Source organism: Crocodylus porosus, unplaced genomic scaffold (genome assembly GCF_001723895.1).
Source record: "Crocodylus porosus isolate Cpor-Errol unplaced genomic scaffold, CroPor_comp1, whole genome shotgun sequence".
NCBI lineage: Eukaryota > Metazoa > Chordata > Crocodylia > Crocodylidae > Crocodylus > Crocodylus porosus.
The window spans coordinates 234,522,240-234,545,136 of NW_017728886.1; the positions used below are offsets into that span (position 1 = coordinate 234,522,240).

Consider the following 22,897-nt stretch of genomic DNA (forward strand, 5'->3'; position numbering starts at 1 on the left):
CACGATGGGGGGGGGGGGGGATACGAATGAAGTCTTGATGTGTTTCATGGAAACAGAAAGGCACCAGAGAGAAAACTTTGAAGTTATAGCAAACACGTTCAAGTTTGGCAAGTTTGCTCCCTCTTTCTCTTTTCCCTGCCTATGAAACCAGGACTTTAATAAGGCTCTGGGTACCAGTTGGGGAGTGATGTGGACACCGACAGGCAGCAACCAGAGGGAGCTGAAGGACATTCGCTTTAAAGCTTTACAAATGCAAAGCATAGGACATGATATACATTATAAAGGCAAATAATATTGTTTTCCACTTATGCTGGATGAAAAAGCATCCTCCTAGGGAAACAGTTATTTTCCTGGAGGAGGAGGAAATAAATTAGCTAACCCCTCAGGGTTTAACACATTATTAGACTGGACATTAGGACTGTATTGATATCCGTTTCATAAGACTGGAAAGATCCTTACAACAGAATAAAGTCAACTGCAAAATAAAAGACAGTATCCTTCCTATATCACTGTCCTGATTTTAACTCTTTCAAAGTAGGTGTGTCCAGATCCTGAGCGACCCAGACAGATCGATTCCATCTCATTAAAACTATCCTTAAAAGATAATAGATGCTGCTGCTCTCCTGATCAGTATGCGGACATAGTATCATTGAGGAGGAAGGCTGACAGTGGTATTTTAAAATAAATGCCCATGAACATGGCAGGGTGCTTTAGGCTAATTTCACATTCCTTTCCAAACCTAATAGTAAATACCTTGTAAACTAAGCATCTCCTGTAAAATAAATAAATAGATAAATAAATAAAGACTGACCTTTACAAAACAAAGAATGCAACAGGTTCCTGTTTTGCTTGATGTGCCAAATCAGTGATTCTCAATCAGGGTGTTGTGGCACCTAGGAGTGCCTTGGGATCCTTTCACGAGTGCAATGCAAAGTTAGCACTGTTAGATATACAAACATGATACACAAGATAAAACCAGAGATTTCAAATAGGAATCTATAGTGTTCAAAACATTCGGATATATTGTAGGCTTCCTGCCTTCAGTTTAACAGACTAATTGCTGTATTCTTTTTCTGTAGTCAAAAAACAAGTGAAAACTTAGAGTTGGCGTTTTCCAAGGGGTGCCTGAAGTCTATGGAACCTGAGAACCACTGAATTAATACATCAATAAATGGAGTAGTAGGCATTTTTAACTTATTCTTTTAACCTTTTAGTTGCAGATCCAAACTGAGTCTGTCAATATGAGTTATAATGTTGACAATGCATTTCCAACCCTACATTTATTGTACATTTTAAAGTTAAATAAATGTAGAAATAAACAAAGTTATTGATCACAGATGAGGCTAGTTTAGCTGGAAGATAGTTCAGCAAGCCTAGTTTTTGGCATTCACAAAAACAACCTAAAGGGAAGCCTCTGCTTAACTACAAATATCAGCTTAGAAACTGTCAGAAACAGATTGAGTAACCAGAGTTAAGTTTTGAGGTCTCTGTTAAACCTCAAGTTGTTTCAATGAAAAAAAAATCGACCAATATATTTCTTAAATTTCGAACCTAGTTTTCCAACTAAATCATTAAAATGGCTTTTTGGTGGCTAGGCTATGAACAGGTAAGGTTAAAACTACAAGATAAATTTAAAAAATATGAATGGACCCTGAAAGAGTAAAATTGCAAAAAAGACATGATTTTGTAGAGTTTAATGCCTTTGAAGTGCTTTGGGAAAAAACAAGTGAGTTAATTGAACTAGAAGATGTGGAAAGGATATTGCTAATGCTTAATAAGTGACAGCTATAGAGATGGGCTTTGTAAATTGCCATTTATTTTTATTTGATTTTCTTTCTTTTTCTGCAGAACTGGAAGAATTAAGTCTTTGAGTCTTTTTTTCTCCCTCTCTTATGACATCTCAGTTATTTGAACTTTTTTGGGGGAGAGGGTGAAGTAGGATGTGGGCAGCATGAGCATATAGAATAAATACAGCAATAATACTGTATGAGTAATACTTAGAGTGAACATAGGTTATATTTTGACAATGCATTTCCAAACCCAAATTCACTGTATATTTTTAAATTAAATACAAATTTAGAAAACTTAAACCAAGTGTTGTTTAGATAAGTTATTAATCACAGATGAGGTTAATTTGGCAAATATCAAAGTAGTACTGGAAAATATAATTAAACAATAAGATTATTAGAGATTTCCAAATATTTAATAATTCACTCAAAACCCCCCAAAAGACTAATTTAATTTACTTTCAGTATTCAGGGTTGTTGACTGATCTCCTAGGTACGTGTATTGCCTTTATTGACTAACACACTACATACTGACTATATTATAATGCATAGTTCACGTTTTGTAGGGTTCTATACACATCACTTGTAGTAAAAGTATATTTGGGCCTGAGAATGAGAGAGCAATTGGTATTTTTTCACCATAGTTTAAATGGCTGCAGATATGGAAAACATTTACATTGTTGAAAACTGAACTTTTTTATAACAAAAACCAATCATGTGGCATTGAAAACACACATTTCTTTTTATCTTTGTTTTAATGAATATAGGAGCATATAGTAAGACCTACAAGAAAAAGGTATTTACCTAAAGCTCTGTCTATTAGGCCTAGAATATACACTCTTGAACTTTTGAAAATAAAAAAGAAAGTTCAGGCAAAGGAGACCACTCCTCTCTGGGTAAAAATTCTCTGGTCATGTGACGATGTCTGAGTCATCTGATTGTTTTCCTCAGGATATGTAGATTAGTTCAGGTAGTCAAATATGTAGCAGAATTGCTATTTTGGTGTTGGTTTGTTTTTTAATTAAATACTTACCAAATGTGTGCAAGTTTATGTTCAATAAAGGCTTTTCTCTTCTCTTTCCAAAATGAATAATATTAACAGCCCAGTGTTCACTGCTTTCTTGATCTCTCTCTGTGTTGTATCTTCAGTGGGCCCCATGCTGTTAGGAATAACAATACAAAGACTGCTGGTACTGGTATGCTTGCCCCATTGCTGGGGATTGGTTTGGCCCCTGTAGCAGGCAAACTGAGTTATGCTCAGGCTCTTAACATAATTTTAGGCCTTTCCAGAACTAAGCAATTAAATTACAGGGTGCTTACAGAGTGACTGGGAAAAGTGAGTGCTGTGATTGGTATGGTGGGCTAACCAGGTACAGTTTCCCTATAAGGAACACGCTTGGCACAGTGCCAGGGGAACGCTTGGAGCACACACCCAGCAGAGGATCTGAAGTCATTACCCCCAAAGGTCACTGTTATAATGTCTAAAGAAACTGCTTGCCAGGTTGTATTACAGGGAGGAAACTTCTGATAAAGAATAGGGATTGCTACTGAAGTTCACTAGATACCGCGTTGGATGAGCTCCTGCGTTAATCCTCGGAGGGCTCTGGCAAAAAGAATCCTAGGGGCATCAGCCCCCCAAGACTGGTTCCTAACCTTTTTAGAGTCAAGGCACCCTTTCTTAGACTCAAAGCACTCCTCAGAAAATGTCAGCTCTAGTTTTCACTGTTTTTTCCACCAGAGGGATATAATAAGCAACTTTTCTGTTGCAGTGAATTCAGAAAGCCCATAACAGGTCAGGATGTATTTAACACTATGGATTCCTATTTGAAATAGTTAAATCTCAGGATTTATCTTGTGAATCATATTTGCGCACTTCACAGTGCTAACACACAGTGGCAGCCTTGAAAGGATCTCAAGGCAGCCAAGGCACCATGGTTGAGCTTCACCAGTCTATAGTGTGGCATTTGCAATCACATCACAGGTGCTTTCTCTATAATTGCTGTAAAACGTACTAGGTGCTCATTTGGGCTGGGGATTTATTCATACAAATTCTATGAATACAGATTTTCCTACACGCATCAATTCCACAATGTTCTTTTTTCCACTCAGAAACTGTATCTCGCTAAATTAATGGAGAAGCCCTGTAGAACGGCACTTTGCATCCAAAAGGTGGTCTAGCATCTTTTTGAACTATAGTTAGTCCAATAAAACGTCTGACCAAAAAACTTTGTTTCTCACATATTTCCTAGACCACCAAGTCTATAACACTCCCACTCTGATACTAAATTATAGGGAATTTTTAACTACGCTATTTCCCCATTTCTGTGGCCTAAACCAATCCTTCTATATAAACTAGAATACCTGTGTTAGCATGCTCACAAAATTAATGTTATTGTACTGTATAGGACCCAGGAAAGAGTATTGAGATACTCAACTCCTTAGCTCGATTTTTTTCCTTTTGTACAATTAAAGGTCCAGTCTTGGTTAAATGCACAGTGATCTTTGTTTTGCATATTGAAATCCTCGGTAAATCCTCTAGTGCAGGGATTCCCAGACTGTGATGTATGTACCCTGGGGTGGGGGGATATGGAGAAATTGTGTAATGGCAGATTTAATTTTTATTATAATTGGCATTTAAGGGGTTAAAATATAAAACATGCTGGTAGGGGTATGCAGGCAGCTGGTAAATCTGGAAGGGGGGACCCAATAAGAAAAAGTTTGCACCCCCCCCAACTGTAGTAGTAACACTACCATAACAATCACATGAGCACAACAGGTACAGAATAACGAACCCCCACAGTAGTAATGGTTTATTTACAGCTTATTCCAAGGCAGTACAACAAAATTAACAATACATTTATATAATTTGCTAAAAACATAACAGTGAAAGTATTCATTCTACCAGTTTACCGCAGAACCCCATACACCAAAAAGTTCATGAGCCAGCCCCTCCATCACTGATCTGTGGGCTGGAAAGGACTTCAAAAGTCTTTTAGTTACTCTCTTCCCCCGCCCCCAAATAACTTGTACTTGTTGATTCGCATTAAATAATATGCGTGGGGGCTCTTTTTGGCTGCATTCTGGACCTTTAGGGCGCTCTTGTTTCCTGCGCCAAGCCTCTCTCCACACCCAGGAGTACTAGAACCTGACTTTAAAATCACATTTAAGAAAGCACGACGAGGCTCACAGAAGCGGGGCCGCAGGAAGGCCTGGCTGTTACGATCCGTGGCGCCCGGCCGGAGCACCTGGCCAGGCTGCTCGAAGCGGGCAGGGCGGGGCGGTCCCGTCACCCTCCGCACGCACGCGGCCGCGCGGGGACTGAGCAGACGCGGCGCTGGCTCCTCCCCGGCAGCGGCCGGAAGTTGTCGCGAGTCGTCATCCACCGTGGTCAGGACGGGGCAGGGGCCCGGCGCGGGCTGGGAAGCCGCCGAGGTAGGGCACGGGCTGTTTCCCCACCTTGGCGGCAGGCGCCTGCTGCGCTCTGGCCCTTGCGCGTCCCCGCTGCAGCGGCTGCGCCGCCCGAGGCCTCCAGCCTCCGCCTCCCCATGCCGTGGGGCCAGCAGGGCAGGACTGGCTCGTCCCTGCCCCGCGCCGGCCGCGTGTTCAGATGCACCGCGGGGAGGGCCCAGGGCGGCTGGGAAAAGGGGCTTTTGAGCAGAATGTGACCAAAGGTTGGTCTTGGAGATGGCTCCTGCCCCCGGGCAGAGGAAGGTTGTCAGGCCGGGCTTTTGGGAAGGGGGCCCTGTTGGCACCTGGTTTTCCTGTAACGTGCTAGGTTTTTTGGTCTATTGGCAGCCCTTTCCAGCTGCTTTGTACCTAGTGCTTAGCTGGGCTGCTCTTACTCCAGCTCTGTGTGTAGCTAAATGTTCCCTGGGGGGAGGGTCAACCTTTTTGGCAGGCCTGCCATGCACCCTCCACAGGTTGCTACTTGGATCCCCCTCCTGCGCTATGCTTCCTTGTTTTGATGCCCTACTTCCTGCTTCCTTCCCTCTGCTCACTGCATGAGTTGCTGCTTTGCTTTCTGCTCCCTGTGCTATCTGCTGTGGCTGGCACACAGGGGCTGCCCATGCCATTTGCGGCACCTGTGCCATGGGTTGGCCACCCCTGTTTTAGAGAGTGGGGTTCCTGTGTTCACATATCTTCTATATGCTAGGGGATTGCTGCCTGCATTCCCTCAGAGTACCGTGGTGTCAGAGTGGTAGACTGGGAACATGTGGATCCCCACACTGGTGATGATACATGATTGTATTGCGAGAAAAGCTTAAGTATAGCCATAGTTTAGATTGCAGTGGCAAAACCTGGGCTATAATAATATTGCCAGTGGTTTGTGACCTGCTTGTTTGACCCAGGTATGTTATGTTTGCAGGTGTTTTGCTTTTTAGCAACATTTGTATAGGTGCATTGTGGAAAAGGAGAAGAGCTTTTGCCTTGTACTTCAGCAGGCAGTAAGCATCCAGAGGAGAGGTACGTAGAGCAGCGTTAACGCTGTGAGATGCATAAGGTTGTTCTTCTCTGTGATGGACAAAAACCCAACCAAACAGCAATTTAAGCCGGTTACAAGAAAATAGCTTCATGCTAGCCTGGATTTCATGCGGGATTGGAAAACTGGCAGCAAACCATGTTCTGGTTTCTAATTGGGTAGAAATAGTGATAGACACGTTTGGTTCCCATGATGCATGTGTGCATGACCTGAAATGTGGAGTAAGAAGGGTCTAGATTCCTTGTACAGAAAATAAGGTTATGCTGTCTGTTCTCTCTCCTTTTTTTTGACAAACCAAGTTTCTTACATTTGACTTTTTAGTGACAAAGGATGGATTCTCAAAAGGATGTTCAGCCACCAAAGCAGCAGCCAATGATTTATATCTGTGGAGGTAAGAGTGATGTTACTGACACAAATGTTTCAGTAGTATCTGATGCACATAAGAGAAGTCAGTTACTGGTTGCAAAAAGTTAAAATTCTCTGAATAGTTTGCCATTTACCAGGATCATTTTGGGAAGTGGTGGTGCATCCCCCAAAGGGAACATGCATTTCCCCAGTGGCAAACAGCAGTGGCAGGGGAACACCTGCATGTGCGGTGCATGTGGTGTCTGTGGCACTGCATACTGTACAGCTGCGCTTGTCTGGATGCATCTGTTTAGTTCTCTTGATGCAAGGCACAGGATTGCACGTTTTGGTCTTCTTGTAAAGTGTTTATAATAGTCTGTTTATAGGGAATAGGTGTTGGCATAAAAATGGCTTTATAAGGATTGCTTTAAGGCTAAAGATTAATTGAAGCCTTGAAGAAATATGTGTCCAAAAGAATAAAGTTAATTTCCAACAGATGAAAAAGATTAAAATAACTTATTATTAAATTATTATTATTAAATTTATTATTAAAAACTCTAATAGAAAGAAGAAATAATATCAAATGCAGCTATGGGAGGACTTTGTAACTACAGGGAATAATAATAATAATAATAATAGCCACTTTTTGGGAAAGTTATAGCCAAGGGGCTATAACTATAACAATTGAGTTTAATTCCTGATGCTTATCTTTCTGAACGTATGTGAACATCACTTGTATTAAAAAAAAAAAATAAGTTCAACAATTTAACTTGCAGTTGATGAGGAAAGTGGTGGTTACCTGGTGAATGACATTTTATCTGTTAAAATACAAGCAGATTATTAACTGGACTCTGAGGCTGCTTGCAGACATTAAAGAAATACAAAAAAAATCTGTGTTTTACTTTAAACTCCTCATGTCCCCACACCATACTCGGTGCATGTCCAGAAGAGGTAATGCATTAGTTGGACCTAGCTCACCCAATGTCTTTATAGATTGGACACCTTAGTGGGGCTTTTTTGGTGCTTTTGTCTAATAGCTGATTGAATATTAGATAAAAATGCCAAAAGGACCTGATGAAGCAGCCAGTCTATATACACGCTGCAGAGCTGTGTCGAAGTAATGTGCTGCTACTTCTGCTAAAGTACATGCTTTGTTTTGTTTTTGTCTTGTTTTTAAAAACATCTGCAAGCAGCCTGAATGCCAAGTAAAATTATATAGATTGTGTCCGAGTATTGGAAAGGACCCCAGTCTTAATCCCCACCCCCTTGCTACCCCCTTCTTCCTCAGAAATTGCCAAGGAGTTCTGACAAAAAACATAATAGTATTATTTTAGGAAGTATTGGAATGAAACTATAATAGTTCTGATCTTTAAAAATGGTGATAACAGGATGATATACTATTGCATCTCTCAATTTTATGTGTATTCCAGTCAAAATATTTAGACAGTGTTATTTTTTCACCCCACCTACAGGGGTGGGGCAGAGGCAGGAAGCAGAAGCTAGAAAAGGAATGGGAGACTGGAGATCCCACCCCAGCAGCAGCTGGAGTGTTGGGTTCTGGGGGAAGTGCCCAGGCTGGAGTCTGCAGGCAGCCAGGTGGGCCACTCTGGGTTAGGAAATGTGTTGACAGTGATTCACCCAGTATTTCATTTTTTTAAATTTAAAAATGACAGATTATGTGACCAGATTATGCAGGGAATAAGATTTTTCTCAAACTTCCTGTTTTTTGAAGTTTAAAGCATTTTTTGGTCTAGAAACTTACTTGTCTGCATGCTATAAACAAAAACTAAAAATGAGGTTACACTTCACTTTAATTAAATCTGTATTGATGGGTGGTTTTGGACCCCATTCTCAAATGGAATATGTTCTTGTAGGGAGAGTAAAATAAATGTTTCAAATCACTCTGGAGAATAAAGACCACCACAAGTAAAGATAAGTGGAAAATGGGTATCTCCATTACTGGAAAATGTGAAATGTTGATGAAGAGAAAACAATTTGGCTTCTTTCTAATGACTCAAAGTCTGTCTTATATTCCCTATGTCAGGGATGGGCAAAATACAGCCCACAGGCTTTGACCTGGGCCCTGGCCCCACACTATCACCACCCCGTGATAGTGGCCCCTGCCCACCTGTCCTGTTCCCGGATGCCGCTCCCTGCCTATGGCCCCATTCCGTCCACCCAGCTGGGTGCACCCTGATTGCAGGGCCCCGTCTGGCTGCTCCATCCGGCACCCCTGGCAGTGGGTGTGAGGTGGACAGGCCCCAGGCTGGCTTATATCAATTTTACACCCCTCACTCCCCTCTTTCGGGCTGCAACAGCTCACCCAAATTCCTAAAGTGGCCCTCCAGCCAAAATAATTACTCATCTCTGCCCTATGCGTATTTGCAATACCTGCCCAAATAATAATAGTCAAAATCAGTTAAAATACCTGTTTTACTTTACTGTTGTATGTCATTTCATTTAATCAGTTTGTTTTTATTTTTTTGTACCATTCTACCTGTTTAATGGTAAAAAACATGGTAAAACTGGTGGAATATATGTTTTTAGCAACACCCATAATTGTATATAACTTTTATTATATGATATAATAAAATGGACAATGAGATTATATATAGTTTCAGTAAAATCTGTATATAAATAAATGAAGAAAAATAACGGCTTTTCTGAGAGTGGATGATAGTTTTAGGAAATGCTATGTGGCCATTTAGCTTGCTTGTTATGAACAAGCAAAGATTGTTATGAGCTATGTTCAAATGCATTAACTTGCACATTGATTATAGATGTTGAATTAGGAGGTACATATACTTATTTTGAGGAATGTTTTCCTGGAATACTGTACATATTGTATGGGGCAAACAAAAGACAAATTTATTTTGTCTCTTAGAAGAATTGTTAAGCTAAGGAAAAGTAATGGATAGATAATATAAGTGCATTTGGAGAGAGGAACATACTCCATTAAAGTAGAATCTTTCTCCAGGTCAAAAGTTTAGAGTGAAAAATGATTCATATTGTCATGTGGGTGCTTTGACCAGTAGTATGTGGTACATATTTTTTTTTAAACTGCAGTATCTTAAAGCTACTCAGTTATTAACATAATCTGGGTAATTTAGTTTTGCATGGTTTTGAGATGTGTTATAGCTTTATTCTAGGTACTTTAGTTTGAATACTGATAGCTCTGAAATCAATAGAACAATAAATTACAACTTTATCAGTGAACTTAAAGTGTATATGCTGAAGAAAAATAAAAACTGAAATTGACATTTTGCTAGTTTAGTTGTCATATGCATGTTTTAAATTTTAGTATGCGTTTTTTTAAAAAAGAAATACAAATGCAAAATATTGCTTATAACTTGGGCCTAACAATATTGTCTCCCCACAGAATGTCACACAGAAAATGAAATAAAAGCAAGAGATCCTATCAGATGTCGAGAATGTGGATACAGAATAATGTACAAGAAAAGGACAAAAAGATGTATCCTTTTACAGTCCTCTTATCTTTGGGTGGGTAGAGAAAAGATAAAGGTTAGAATAAGAAATTGGGTTGATTTTTATGACTCTGTGCAGGGACAAAAAAAGCTTAAAAATGAAAAATGCGTATGAAGAACAACCTGTACATCTCTGCAACTTACAGTATTTTCACTGATAGTAGAATCATTCTGGATATGTCAATCACTTTTTGTTAATACAAACTACAGTAAACTGTGTCAGCTGTAATCATCTGTAACAGTAAAGACAGATACAAAGTACACTGGGTAATGAGATTGTATTTGTATCTTAAAACTTGGAACATGCATGGCAAACTATTGGGCTTATAACTAAAAATGAGTTTGGAATTGTGTTCTGTGCCACTCTTATGATCTGCTCTTTTTCAAGTTTTCTACTTTTTCTTTAACACTAATTTATAACAGTGGTGGTTTTTGATGCCCGATGATGTGAACCCAAGAGATAGCTGCTTTATCTTAATGCTGAATTATCTCTGATAACTTTTTGCTCTATAAGTGTGTGCAGCCACATGTACTCTTCCATCCTGTTACCTGCTGTTATAAGTTATTTGTTTGCAATAAAATTTTAACATCAGATATTCAGTCTAATGATTTCTATACATATAATGATTTTTATTCAGTAAGCAGGCTTCTAAAACTATTAGACAAGCTTTCAAATGCAAGACGTGCTTCTTCAGGTTCCCAAGGGTGGTGCTTGGTGCTGAGCTTTGAGATCTTCTGTTACCTGATAAACTCTGATCTGCTCTGGTGAGGACCCTGTGACAGGATAAGAGCTTCCAGTTTAGTGTAACTTTGTAGAAGTCCTTGGGGTTCAGTGGAGTTAAGTTAACTTGGCCTCACATCTCCAAGCTATCTGCCCCCCCCTTCCCCCCCCCCCAATCTCTTGAAATTCATAAAGGTAATATATCTTATCCAATGTACCAAATGCCTAGATGGAAAATATATAGGAGAGACAAAACAACAACTGTGCACCAGAATGAACGCAAACTGGGAATCTATCGGAGAGGGGAATACCCAATTACTGGTGGGGGCACATTTCTTGCAAGAAAACCACTCTGTCTCTAATATCTCAGTTCTGATCCTCAAAGGAAATTTAAAAAAACACTTTCCAGAGACGAGCCTATGAACTCCACTTCATCAACCTCCTGGACACCAAAAATCGTGGACTAAATATAGACCTTGGATTTATGACACGACCTGCCCAGGTACTTCTCCACTATTCATCCCCCCCCGCCTATCTCTCGTCCATTGATGCCTCACTCTGCATTTTCACTGACTACCTGTCTTGTATGCATACCAGCCCAGCCTCTGGCTGCTTTACTTTTCATTCCAACCAGGAAGAGCACACATCAACTGCTGAAACTTCCTTAGCCTGATGAAGGGTTTTTGAACCCAAAAGCTTGCTTAAATATTATTCTCTATTTAGTTGGTCTAATAAAAGATATCAGATTCACCCAAAAAACCTTGTCTGCCAGTCCTTTGAGGTACTCATAAAGAGAAACTCATGAAGGCACCGGATTGCCATCCTTGATTTCCAAGGTACCGTTTAATGGATTAAGGCAAACATATGTAATGGTTAAATGCAGTCTGTTAACTACAGACATCATCACTATTGCTTGCTAGGTGTTACTGAGAGGGAAGGTGTAGCTGTAAGTGGTGTAGCCCTGATGGTCCAGCAATTGAGAGGCGAGGATCCCTTAGAGGGGATATCCATCTTTTATTGGACCAGCTGTATTTGGGATACAGTTAGGCAACGTTTCCAAAGCAAAACGTATTCTTCCTCAGCTCTCCGATGTAGGAAGGGGGGTGTAACTCAAAACGCTGAGTTTGAATGACTTGAAGTCCTTCACCGCTGTTTTTCAGTGATCAAACCCGCTATTTCTATTGCTCAGCATTGGGTGTCTGGGGGCGGGGAAGGGAGGGCACTTGTGGCTGCCTCCTAAGGGCTTTTGGTCGCTCGCTTTCTCTTCCTGCAGCCGAACAAAGCTCTATTTTAGGCGGAAACGGGATTGTCGCCTCCTTCATCTACGCTCCGAAACGGGAGGAGAGGCTGGGTCTGGTTGCCAGTCTCCCACACAGGGCGGTGCCCACTCCCTCAGGCCCCGCCCCGTCCAACGGTCTGGCCGAGACGCCCGTGCGCATGCGCGCTTCGCTGTGGGCGGGCCCGCGCGGAGACGGCGTTCAGGTTGTGGGGACAGCGCGGAGCTCCGCGCAGGTGGGTCGGGTTGGGCACGGGGGCTTGCCTCACCCGCCCCTGCTCCGGGTGCGTGTGGGGAGGTGTCCCCTGCATGGGGTGCTGTGGCTTGCGGGGCACGACTCTGTCCGTCCCGCGCCTCGGAGGGGGGTTTTCTCCGGGGCTCGCAGCGCCCCTCCCCGCGTCGGGGCGCTGAGCAAGGCACCATGGCAACCGTTGCTAGGGAAGGACGCGGCGGGGGGCGGGGCCGCTGTGCTGAGCGCTCCGCGCCCCCGCACAGGTGGATCCGGAGGGGAGCTTTGCCTGGTGTCTTTTGGGCATGAGGGGCCTTCCTCAGGGTTTGTAGCAGGAACTAGCTACCGCGTTTCTCAGAAATTTGTACTGCCGCCACGTTATCATGGAGGAAAAAGGGAGTGAAAAGCATCTCCTCTTGCCTCGCATCTGTCCCGAGAGGCTGTGGGTTGTGCCGCGGGAAATATTGGCCGCACTTTACATCAGCGCAGCTCTGAGAAACGTTCATGTAAAAAACAAAAAAAGAAAAAGGTTGATCCACTAGGTAGGCAGGAGAGTCAGTGGTTTTTGTTTGAGTGCAGGGAACTGTTAGGGTAGAAATAGGCATCTTTGTTGGTGAGCCATCGGCTGTGCAGTGGTGTGTCACTGCTTAGCTGATCACACTCTGGGAATGTTTCTGGACATCTCTGGTAGCTGCACTCTGATGTGGGGCATATCTGTAAGTGGGGGAGGGGAAATCCCTGCTTGCAAACTTGCTCCTCCTGTTAGGCAGGAAAAAAGTCCTCTGCAGGGGATTTTCCTTGTGCACCTGCCAGCCTGGAGTTGGGGGAATTCTCCCACAGAGGATCCCCCTCCCCATTTGCAGCCCAGGCCCATGCTATTCCTAGCAACAGCATGCAGTATGGTCTGCAACGGGAAGTGGGACCCCCATAGCTGACTCCCCACTTCCCTCTGCTTCAGGTGTACCAGGGGAAATCCCCTGTAAAGGGATTCTCTTGCCCTGCTGGGGGAGCTTTGTATGCAAGAAAGGAACCCCCACTTGCAAGACATGCTCCATGAAGCCCCGACTTTCCTAGTTTACCCAGACATGTCCGTGGAGGGATGCAGCTGGGTATGCAGGGAAAGTGAGGCAAACACTCTCAGGGCTTGAGGGGGGCAATTTGGTGTGAAAATTCCCAGGATGTGTAGGACTGGGCCCACCAAGCCTGAGGAACCCCTGCCCCAGGGAGACTGTTAGACTTCCACCATAAACAAACATGCAGGCAACAATAAAGTTTATTACTGCCCCCCAGTTTGTTACTGCCTTTTGTTCTGGACACAAATTTCAGCTTTTGTGGGACAACCAAAGATACAAGCATCTATTAACTTTCACTTTTTACCACCATAAAAAATTTTATGCCAGTGCAAAGGTTTCCATCCTTAGTGTGGTAATACTATTGGCAGTGTTAGGGTGATGTAACCGTGATGGTCCAAGAATTATGTAAGAGGCAAAGATTTCTTTGAGTGGTATCTCTTATTGGACAAACTGCATAGTTGGGATAGAGTTAGACAAGCTTTCAAATGCAAGAAGTTTGTCTTCAGGTCCCTGAAGGTGGTCCCTAGGGTGTGGAGCTCTGAGATCTATTATGGGATCAGTTTGGGTCAGCTCAGGTGGGAAGGAACCTGTGATGGGACAAGAGCATTCCACTCTGAAAACAAGTTTTATTAACCAGATATATACGCTAAACTAACTAACACAGGTTGTCTTGGTAAGTGCATATTAGTAACCCATTGAGCCGGTGGATCTGAGAGAGCCAGTTGCTAGGGGTCCTACAAGTCACCCTTTGGTATTGTCAGCTGGTATTGTCTCTCTTTGTTCTCAGTCTGTCTTGGGCAGATCAGGTGAGCTGGCAGATCTCATGCAGATTTCTTTTCTGAATGCTTTGCACCCTGTTGTTACCAGGCAGACTTCCCTAATTGCATGGGCAGTTTAGTTATATATGAGGCACGCTACTGGCTAGCAGCCTCTAATGGAAGCAACCAGTAGTCGGTGGTTCTCAACCTTTTTAGACTGTCATCCCTCAGTAGACTTCAGGCATTCCTCAGGAAATGCCAGCTCTTAATTTTCACTTTTTTTTTGACTACAGAAAAGTACAATACAACATTTTTTTTGTTGCAGAGAACTGAGAGAGACCACAACAGGTCAGAATGTTTTTAACACTACATTTCTATTTGAACCCTGGTTGAGAATCACTGCAGTAAGCAAAAATCAATAACACTCTGCAGTTAACCCTCTTTTACCCTAGTCAGGTCTGCACTTCTCCACAGGTGAAAAATCTGCAAGATCAAATCTTAAATTTAACAAATTTGGCAATCCCATCTTTATGGCAATAGGATTGTTTGTATGAGAGAGGATTATCCTGGATTAAGGCAAGACCATTCTCTCAAAATATATTTAGTACCATTTTACACAACAGAATAATTAGGTTTATCTTTCAAAGTTTTAGTTATGAGTGACCAGCCAATGCCATCTATGTTGGACCAAGGATTAACAAAAACATACCAGATTCCTATTGGTCATCTGGACTACAAATTCATTGAGAAATGCACAGATGTGAAACACCTTGAAAAGATTCTGAAGATATTAAGGTAAACATTTGAAATTCTGTTTTTGTTACTTCATTATTGACAACACTGAAAATGTTAATCCACCAAATACATATAGCATAAGCAGAAGTAGTATCACCTGCTTCTCGCTGTCCCATCTTTATACTCTAGTTGTAGCATGGAGGTACCTCCCCCAAAAGAAGGTAGTGATTTCTGGCACCTTACCTGTTTAATCCTTGGAACATTTGTTGAGAGTGATACATGACTGTGTTTACACTAATTGCAATGATGTTTTTTTATAATATGGATGTTTATCTGCTGGAAACTAGTCTCAAACTCATTTTAAGTTTGTTACCAGACTGCTGCTAGGTGGTAACAGCTCTCAGTTGCTTGGAGGGAAACTATCCTCCCTGGTTCCTATTGTGTGTTATACACAGAAGTATTTATATTTCTGGAGAACACAATCTTATTTGTTTCTTGTGCTTAACTTTTAAATTATGTAGATTTTGTGTTTCTGTAAGGTCTGGTGAGGAAGGGTATTACCCCGATCTCACATTATTTTGTGAAAAGCGCATTGAATGTTTAGCTCCTGGGAGCAGAGCCCTTCGAAAAGATAAACCTGCAGCCACTGCAGCTGACTTTACAACTGAAGAATGGGAAGAAATAAATGGTGAAATTAAGGTATAGTATAATTTCAGTCTCTAAGGTACAGTACTAGTACTGTAAACTTTATGTTAAAATCAATTACTTAGGTGGTGATTGAGCTAGTTTTAGGCCAAGTTTATAATTTGGTTAGGGTTCTTTGTTCTCATATTATATGTACAAATTATCAGTGGCCAGTAACTCTCTCACAACCTTTTGTATTAAAACCTGTATAACTGAGCGAGGAAATATTGGCCGGGGGTGTTGGTTGTAGACGTGTTGGTCCAAGGGTGTAGGCAGACAAGATTCTTTGGGTAAATCTGATATCTTTTATTAGACCCACTACAACAATTGAAAAAATTCTTTGCAAGCTTTTGAGTACAAACACCCTTCTTCAGGCAGAGGGAGCATCTGCAGTTGTGCTCTTCCTGGTTGAGATAAAAATCACAAAACAAAGCAACTGCAGATGCTCCCTCTGCCTAAAGAAGTGTATTTCTACATGAAACCTTGCACAGAAGTGTTTTTTCCCCAACTATTTTATTTGGACTAATAAAAGAGATCAGATTTTCCCAAAGAAATATTGCCCGAGCACTTTGATTATCCTTTCTTTCATTTGAATAGTGCTACTAGTTCTTTAATTTCTAGCTGAATATAAAGAACCTTTAATTTAGAAGAACTGGAAGGTATTGACATATTATAGTTAGGAAATGCATTGCTCATCATTTAAATCTGACATCTGATTACACTGTGTTATAGCAATATTATACTATAGGATAGGAAATGAGGAATTCCTGAAAATGCAGGGGGAATTTAGCAAGGTAGACAAGCCTTAGGCTTTAATGTTTCTTTGGAAGACAGTATGTTTAATGGTTCTGTGCCTTAGCAGTAACAATTAGATACAAGTCCAAGTCTTAATGTGAAATAAACCTATGATTTTTCTAGCCCGGAGTAGACTAAGTAGTCTATTAAATCATACTGAGGTTGATCCTGACATGTATCAAGCATTAACAGTAATTTTGAAAAGATATTCCTTGCATTTATAATAGACATCTAAGTATTTGTTATTATTACAGTATTTTAAGACAAATTATGGGCAACTTTTATATTACAATTAGTGTAGTGTCCTAATAATATTCTGCTTTTTATGTTTTGAATTATTTCCACTTCTTGCAAGAAGATTCTCCAAACCCTTTTCAAAGACTCCTTGGCTCCTTTCCTATTGTATATTTTTCTTTATTATCTTTCCTCCCTCTGCTTTAAAAAGCCAATGTCTGTTATGATTGTTACATCAGCAGAGGAGGGTTGAAAAATGACTCCTACATAAGCCCATCAATTGCTCCTTGAGTTGACCACAGGGCTCGGTAGAAAGTAACCCTTTTGGCCCAAGGAAAAAAGACTAAATTTAGGTTTAAACTGCACAGGACTATGTTTTGTTCATAATAGATTATGTCTTTACTATTTTGAGGTATGGTGATATTATATGTTTCTTTTCAGAGCTGGATGACAGAAATGCAAGAAGATTACAAAATACAGCTTCCTAAAACACAAATACTTCATGAGAGACTGGACAATTTGCCACCAGTTCGTGGTTCAGATAGCTGTGTTCCTATTGGCCAAGTATTTAACTTTTAAAGATATGCTTAAAAATTTATTTTACATTTTAAAAATGTCTTTATATTGCTGTGCAATAATAATCAGTATTAACTGAGGTTTTTCTTCACCAGTATTTTGTAAGTAGAAAAAAACTAGTGGAGGGTTTCTTGTAGGTGATTAAAGCTAGATTGAAACTGCCTCTTTAATACTGTATTTAATCTCTGCTCATTTTATATCTGCATTAGTACTCCCAGTCTTCATTTCTTTTTCCCCATAACTCATGATTTCCCCAGAAATCATGTTTAACATGAAGAAGTACATAGTAATATTTTAAGTATCTTCCTATGGATCTGTTTCTTCAGGTTTTTTTAGTTCTTTGGCTGGCTGATCAAGTACAGTACTTTAGAATGGAATAAGACTAAAATGTGGACTTAACATCTAAATTGCCAATTAAATGTTTATCTGATTCTCATCCAGTATTAGTGAGGTCTGGGACACTGCTTGGATTAGCTGACTGAAACCATTTCCCTTTTAACAGTGTATGAATTTGTGATTCACATTGATATAATGGGTCTTTAAATGATCCATTGGTTTCTTGTTAGTTGCTAGATTGATTAATTGTCTAGGACTGTTTCTATACTAACAAACTATCATTTATGATTAAAAATTACTCTAACACACATGTGCCTTAAACTTGTGGAGAATTCATAGTAATATGAGTGACAATCCTAGGCAATGTCTTTTATTTAGAGACTTGTATTGATCAGTGACATCATGGAGTTGATTCATGGCTGCTTTACAAACCTTTTGAAATTTGAAAGCCAAATACCTGTATAAATTCAGCTAAGCCAACTAAGTAGTGATGTGATCTTTGATAATTTCTGAGTAACAGAATCAATTCTGTTGTATTAGTCTATCTAGGTTCACCACTGACTATATTAATTCTTCCTGAGTGCCTTACATTACTGTGCTGGTAAACTGACTATTTTTATCTCACTCTTCTGAGTGGTTCCAGACCAGAAGATATATCTGGACTTAGAGAATCCAGAAATGGAAATGTTATCATAAGCCTTAACAGGTGACTTAAGCTGTAAACACATTAAAAAATCTGGGCAAATTCTCCCAGGTTTGCTTTCTTAAGACTTACCCAGACCTACGTGTAAAGATGTTCACAAGCTGAGGCCCTGGAGAGTAGAGAGCTCACAGTGCTTACACCTCTTTGCACACATCTTAGTGTACTCATCAAACTCTTTCGGTCTGCCTGGCAACAGATGGCAGCAGTACATATGGTAGCCCTGATGGCTGACCCAGACTGTCCATGGTCAGCCTGCATTTCCCTGCAGCACAGTGTGGTGTTTGGGAAGGCAGTGTGTTTTGTGCCGTGCTGAAGCAGCATAGTCCAGCAAATGATGCACTGTCTCCCTGAGGGACAGGGAGGTATTGCTGAAGGAGTATGTTCTCTTCTGAGATATGCCATAGCATGTACAGACATTTGCTCTCCCAGGAGAAACTTTACCTAGTTATTCCCAAATTATTTTTCCTGAGACAGTCATTTTTACCATGGGAGAAAAAGCTTGAACATCTATATATTTATGGTTTTTCCTGGGAAAGCAGTGATTCTCCCAGGAGAAACTGAGTGTCTATATGAGGCCTTAGTCATCAGCATAGAAAGTATATCAGAAATGGACATGTTCTGCCTTAACGCATTAATAATTTGCATTTGTTCTCCATTTCCCCCTCCCACTATCTAGTACTGTGGGACATACTCTACACATAAAGCATTCTTCCATGCTTTAAGGATCTGTATTACAACAATTATCTTTCAAGCTAAAGAGCTTGGATATAACTTCATGGCATTTCTGTCAGTTATGCCCAGCCTCCCTGTCTGCCTTCCACTTGGCTATGTGGGTTGTCTCTGTAATACCCCTCGGTTCGTAGATTTCACTGAGAAGTAAGGCTGGAAGGGACAGGGAGAAAGACCTGAAATAGTGTTTTGTATGTGGATTGTTCTTTGTGGGGATGCTGTCAAGCTTTTTATGCATTACGTATATCAGTTCTCTGAAGACCAATGTTCAAATTTAATGTAAAAAATTAATGATTCATTTACTTGTGATTATGTTTTCCTCTCCAGCTTGAAACAGTCATACCAAATCTATTGCCCTATCAACCCAAATCCAAGACAACTTCAAATTTAAGACAACCCCCCAATAATTAGATTCTGTACGTAGAAAATTTATAATTTTGTTATAATTTTCCATGTTTATAATGTAATTATTGCAGAGTTGTCTTAAATTCATCCTTCCAACCACTGAATTGGGGAAAGTAGCAACAGGAAGGCAGGTTTAGGGGTGGGGGGAGGAGGCAGGTGGCCTGCATCTTGCCTCCTATTGCCTGTCCCACTCACCACCACTTGCCCACCCGATTGCCTGCAACCCCCCAGCACTCTCCCGTAGTGCCTGTGTTCCCTGCTGTCTCTCCTCCCCTCTCCCCCCCATGCCTGTACCCCTGTGGTGTCTGTCGGCTCCAGCCCCCTTCAATTCTGGTTGGTGCCTCTGCTCCCTACTTCCTTTACCCCCCACATCACTTGGGCCCCTTCTGCTACTTATCCTCAGTAAGGGCTCTGGGTCCAGTCTGTGCCTGGCCAACGAGCAGGGGTTGTAGCAGTAGCAGCAGCTCCAGGCCTGACCCTGGGACTGGCTTGGAGTTGGAGCTGCTGCTGGGCTGTGTGGGGCCCAGACTCAGTGTGCTCGGTGCCCTAAGCTAAGTGGGGCCAGAGGCACAACTTGGGGTAAGCAAGGAGGCAGAGGTGGCAGGTTGAGCCATAACTCTCAATTCCAAGCTGGGTTGTAGCCAAAGCTACAGCTGGAGCTGTAGCAGCTGCCTGTCTTCCCACATGTTCTCGAATCCAAGACTATGGGCTTTTTTCCCCCATGCTGAATGGAGGAAATAAAATTCATCTTGGATTTAAAGAAAATATAATTACAAAATTAGAGATCAGTTGTATGTAGTTCCAGTGCTGCTTGTTCTCTTGTCTGCCAGAAGGAAATCCAATGAAAATATTGACTCTCTAATGCAGTGGTCACCAACCAGTTGATTGGGGTTGACCGGTGGATCCCAGAGCCTCTTGAAATAGATCCTGGACTGTGGGGGCTGAGCGTGCATGTGCATGTGCACACCACCCCGCCAAGTCCAGCAGGTCAGTCGGTGGGGGAGGGAAGGGGTGGAGGCCTGGTGGGCATGTGTAGCAGGGCTTAGAGCACAAAACCCAGCCTGCAGCTGCAGCTGGGGCAGGGGATGGTGCTGCAAGTGGCTCATTCGGGGAGGGGAAGGGCATGCAGCCCAGCTGGACCCGGGGGGAGGGGGGGGGTGGAACGACATGGGGCTGGCTGAGGCCAGGGCAGTGGCAGGCCCAGGCTGTTCCCAGCTGGGTTGCGCTCAGACTGGGCAGCTGCGGCGGTGGTTCTGGGAGCGAGGTGTTCCCACTGGGCCTGGCCCGTGCCGCACTTGGTGTTGGCGCTGGAAGCGGGGGTTGGGAGGGCTATGCCTCCTCCCCCGCCTTTGGCCCCGTTCCCAGTGCTGCCTCTACAGCCGCTCCATCCCTAGTCCCCAGTGTGTGAGGAATAGGGTGTGTGTGTGGGGAAGGGGGGTGTGGCCACAGGCAATGTGAGGGGTGGGAGGGGGTACAGGCGACACAGAGGGGGGTGGGGGGCATGTCTCCTCCCTCCCCCTCCAAGATTTCTGTGCCTACAGCAGGGTGCGGAGTTGCAGCCGGGTCGAACCAGCTCCAAGCAGGAGCTTCCTCCACAGCCCAGTTGGTAGGACCTGGCATGAGAGGGAGTGCAGTACTACCATGGCCAGCAAGGTGAGGCACCCCCTGCCCACCCAGCAGTAACGGGGCACAACTCCATGCCAATGCTGCTGTCATACCTCGCCATGGTGGTGCTCCCTCCCACACCATGTCCTGCCTGCTGGGCCACAGAAGCAGCTCTTGTCCTGAGCTGGTCTGGCCTAACTGCAGCCCTGCACCCCATGCCCCACTGTGGGTCCAGAAATCTCATGGGGCACATACCCCCGCCACATCACCTTGGTCCCCCTCCCCTCTCTACTATGTTGCCTGTGCCTCTGCCTACCCCTCTCCACTGTGTTTCCTGTGGCCCACCCAACACATTGTCTGTGCCCCTCCTGTCCCCCCAACCTATTGCCTTGGTCCCCCCACCCTTCTGTGCTGTTGCCTCTGCTCCCTGACCCTCGATATGTTGCCTGTTCCCTGCGTCCCAATGTATCACCTGTGCCCTCTTCCCCGCTCCCCCCATAGACTTATCTGGAGGGAGCTATGGGAGCTGCTCTTCACTGCTGCTTGCCTGCCATATGCATATACATGCACACATGCACATGGTGCCCCCTGCCCTTGATCACCCTCCTCGCTCCCCACAGTTCCAGGCAGCTCCTTGCAGGCTGGAACTCATCCAACCTGCAAGGGGAAAAGCAGTTTCTTGCATTTTTCTCCTTTAAAGGAGAAAATCTAAATTTTTCCACAGTGAGAGGAAAACTTGGATCCCCGGTAAATAGCTCAGGGCCTCAGTTATCATTTTTAAGCACATCACCTTACTTCCAGCACGCTCAACATAACTGAACCCATCTTTTACAGCATAAAATAATGTAGAAATATTCCATTATTTTTCTCGGGTTTGGGTCCCAATAGTCCTCTTCCTGAGGGGGTCCAGCATCCTCAGCCCCCCATGTACTTGGCGTCGATACACCCTTCTGAAAACAGGTTTGCAGAATGGGACCTTGTATTTTGTTTGTGGGCCATAGTTTCTCACCAAAATTGCATCTGGCTGATACTGTAAATAACAGCTAGTTGCTTCTTTAACTCCACACTCTTATTTTTTTTTTTTTTAACAAGATAAGTTTTTACAGACCAGGCTTTCTGGTCACTCATTGATGACCTGAAGGAGCCTTCTGTATTCAGGTGTTACCCTTATGGGCAGAAATCATAGGATCAAAGGAAATTAGGGCTGGAAAGGACTTAATGTGGTTGTCTAGTCCAGGGGTTTTCAACCTTTTTGGATCAGTGTACCCTGGTGGCTGGACACTGAGCGGGGGCGGGGGAGTGGCGTGTGGCTAAACACGGAGTAGCGGCAGGCAACGCGAGCAAGCATCCCCCCACCACTGTGTCTGGCTGGGTGGGCAGCACCTGCACAATAGCACAGGATGGTGCATGACTGCGCTAGGTCCCTGCCCACCCACACATACCCCCTAGATCCTTCTCAAGTACCCTTGGTCTAGACAACCCTTGGTCTAGTTCAACCCCTGTTCAAGGCAGGATCATCTCTGGCTAGACAATCCCAGCCAAAAGTCTTTCTAACCTGCGCTTGAAAATTTTCAGGGATATACATTCCATAACTTTTCTCTGTAGTCTGTTCCAAAACTTAATCTACCTCCCAGTCAAAAAGTTCTTCCTAATCTCCAACCTAAACTTACTCTGCTCCAGTGTGAAGCCATTGCTCCTGCTTGTGCCCCTATAGCAGGGGTGGGTAAAATGCGGCCCATGGGCCAGATGTGACCAGCCAGCCCATTCTGTCTGGCCTGCATGGCCCCTAAAAAATTTAGAAAATTAATATTTATCTGCCCCGGCTGCCTGTCATGCGGCCCTTGATGGCTTGGCAAAACTCAGCATGCATCCCTCTGCCTGAAATAATTGCCCGCCCCTGCCCTATAGCCACAGAGAAAATATATCTCCATTCTCTTTGTT

The 22,897-nt window shown here is 43.0% G+C and overlaps 2 protein-coding genes across 5 annotated transcripts in view; both read left to right on the forward strand.

Moving 5' to 3' along the window:
- The first annotated feature begins 5,104 nt into the window (after window positions 1-5,104).
- On the forward strand, window positions 5,105-10,691 carry POLR2K (RNA polymerase II subunit K). Of its 3 annotated transcripts, none has more exons than XM_019551251.1 (5): window positions 5,105-5,193; window positions 5,664-5,668; window positions 6,567-6,658; window positions 9,992-10,084; window positions 10,521-10,691. In XM_019551251.1, the coding sequence occupies exons 3-5, from the start codon at window positions 6,598-6,600 to the stop codon at window positions 10,541-10,543; spliced, it is 177 nt and encodes a 58-aa protein (XP_019406796.1). In that variant the 5' UTR covers window positions 5,105-5,193; window positions 5,664-5,668; window positions 6,567-6,597; the 3' UTR covers window positions 10,544-10,691. The 3 variants fall into 3 exon arrangements, with proteins under 3 accessions (XP_019406796.1, XP_019406807.1, XP_019406803.1); XM_019551258.1 differs by lacking the exon at window positions 5,664-5,668 and adding an exon at window positions 6,154-6,251 and having other exon boundaries at window positions 5,155-5,219; window positions 6,589-6,658; XM_019551262.1 differs by lacking the exon at window positions 5,664-5,668 and having other exon boundaries at window positions 5,141-5,219; window positions 6,589-6,658.
- Window positions 10,692-12,289: 1,598 nt separating this feature from the next.
- SPAG1 (sperm associated antigen 1) overlaps window positions 12,290-22,897 on the forward strand; it is a 63,863-nt gene continuing 53,255 nt past the window's right edge. The window contains exons 1-4 of one of the 2 annotated variants that reach the window (XM_019551272.1): window positions 12,290-12,330; window positions 14,802-14,949; window positions 15,429-15,588; window positions 17,044-17,166. In XM_019551272.1, coding sequence (XP_019406817.1) covers window positions 14,810-14,949; window positions 15,429-15,588; window positions 17,044-17,166 — 423 coding nt within the window. In that variant the 5' untranslated portion in view covers window positions 12,290-12,330; window positions 14,802-14,809. Of the gene's footprint in view, window positions 12,331-14,801; window positions 14,950-15,428; window positions 15,589-17,043; window positions 17,167-22,897 lie in introns of those variants that run through there. The other variant, XM_019551274.1, reaches the window with a different exon arrangement.

Excerpts from the sequence above, each read along its gene's own strand:
- POLR2K (XM_019551251.1), top strand. The coding sequence starts at position 6,598 with ATGGATTCTCAAAAGGATGTTCAGCCACCAAAGCAGCAGCCAATGATT. Across the intron at positions 6,659-9,991 it reads AATGATTTATATCTGTGGAG|AATGTCACACAGAAAATGAA; the intron begins GTAAGAGTGATG and ends GTCTCCCCACAG. Across the intron at positions 10,085-10,520 it reads CAAGAAAAGGACAAAAAGAT|TGGTGGTTTTTGATGCCCGA; the intron begins GTATCCTTTTAC and ends AATTTATAACAG.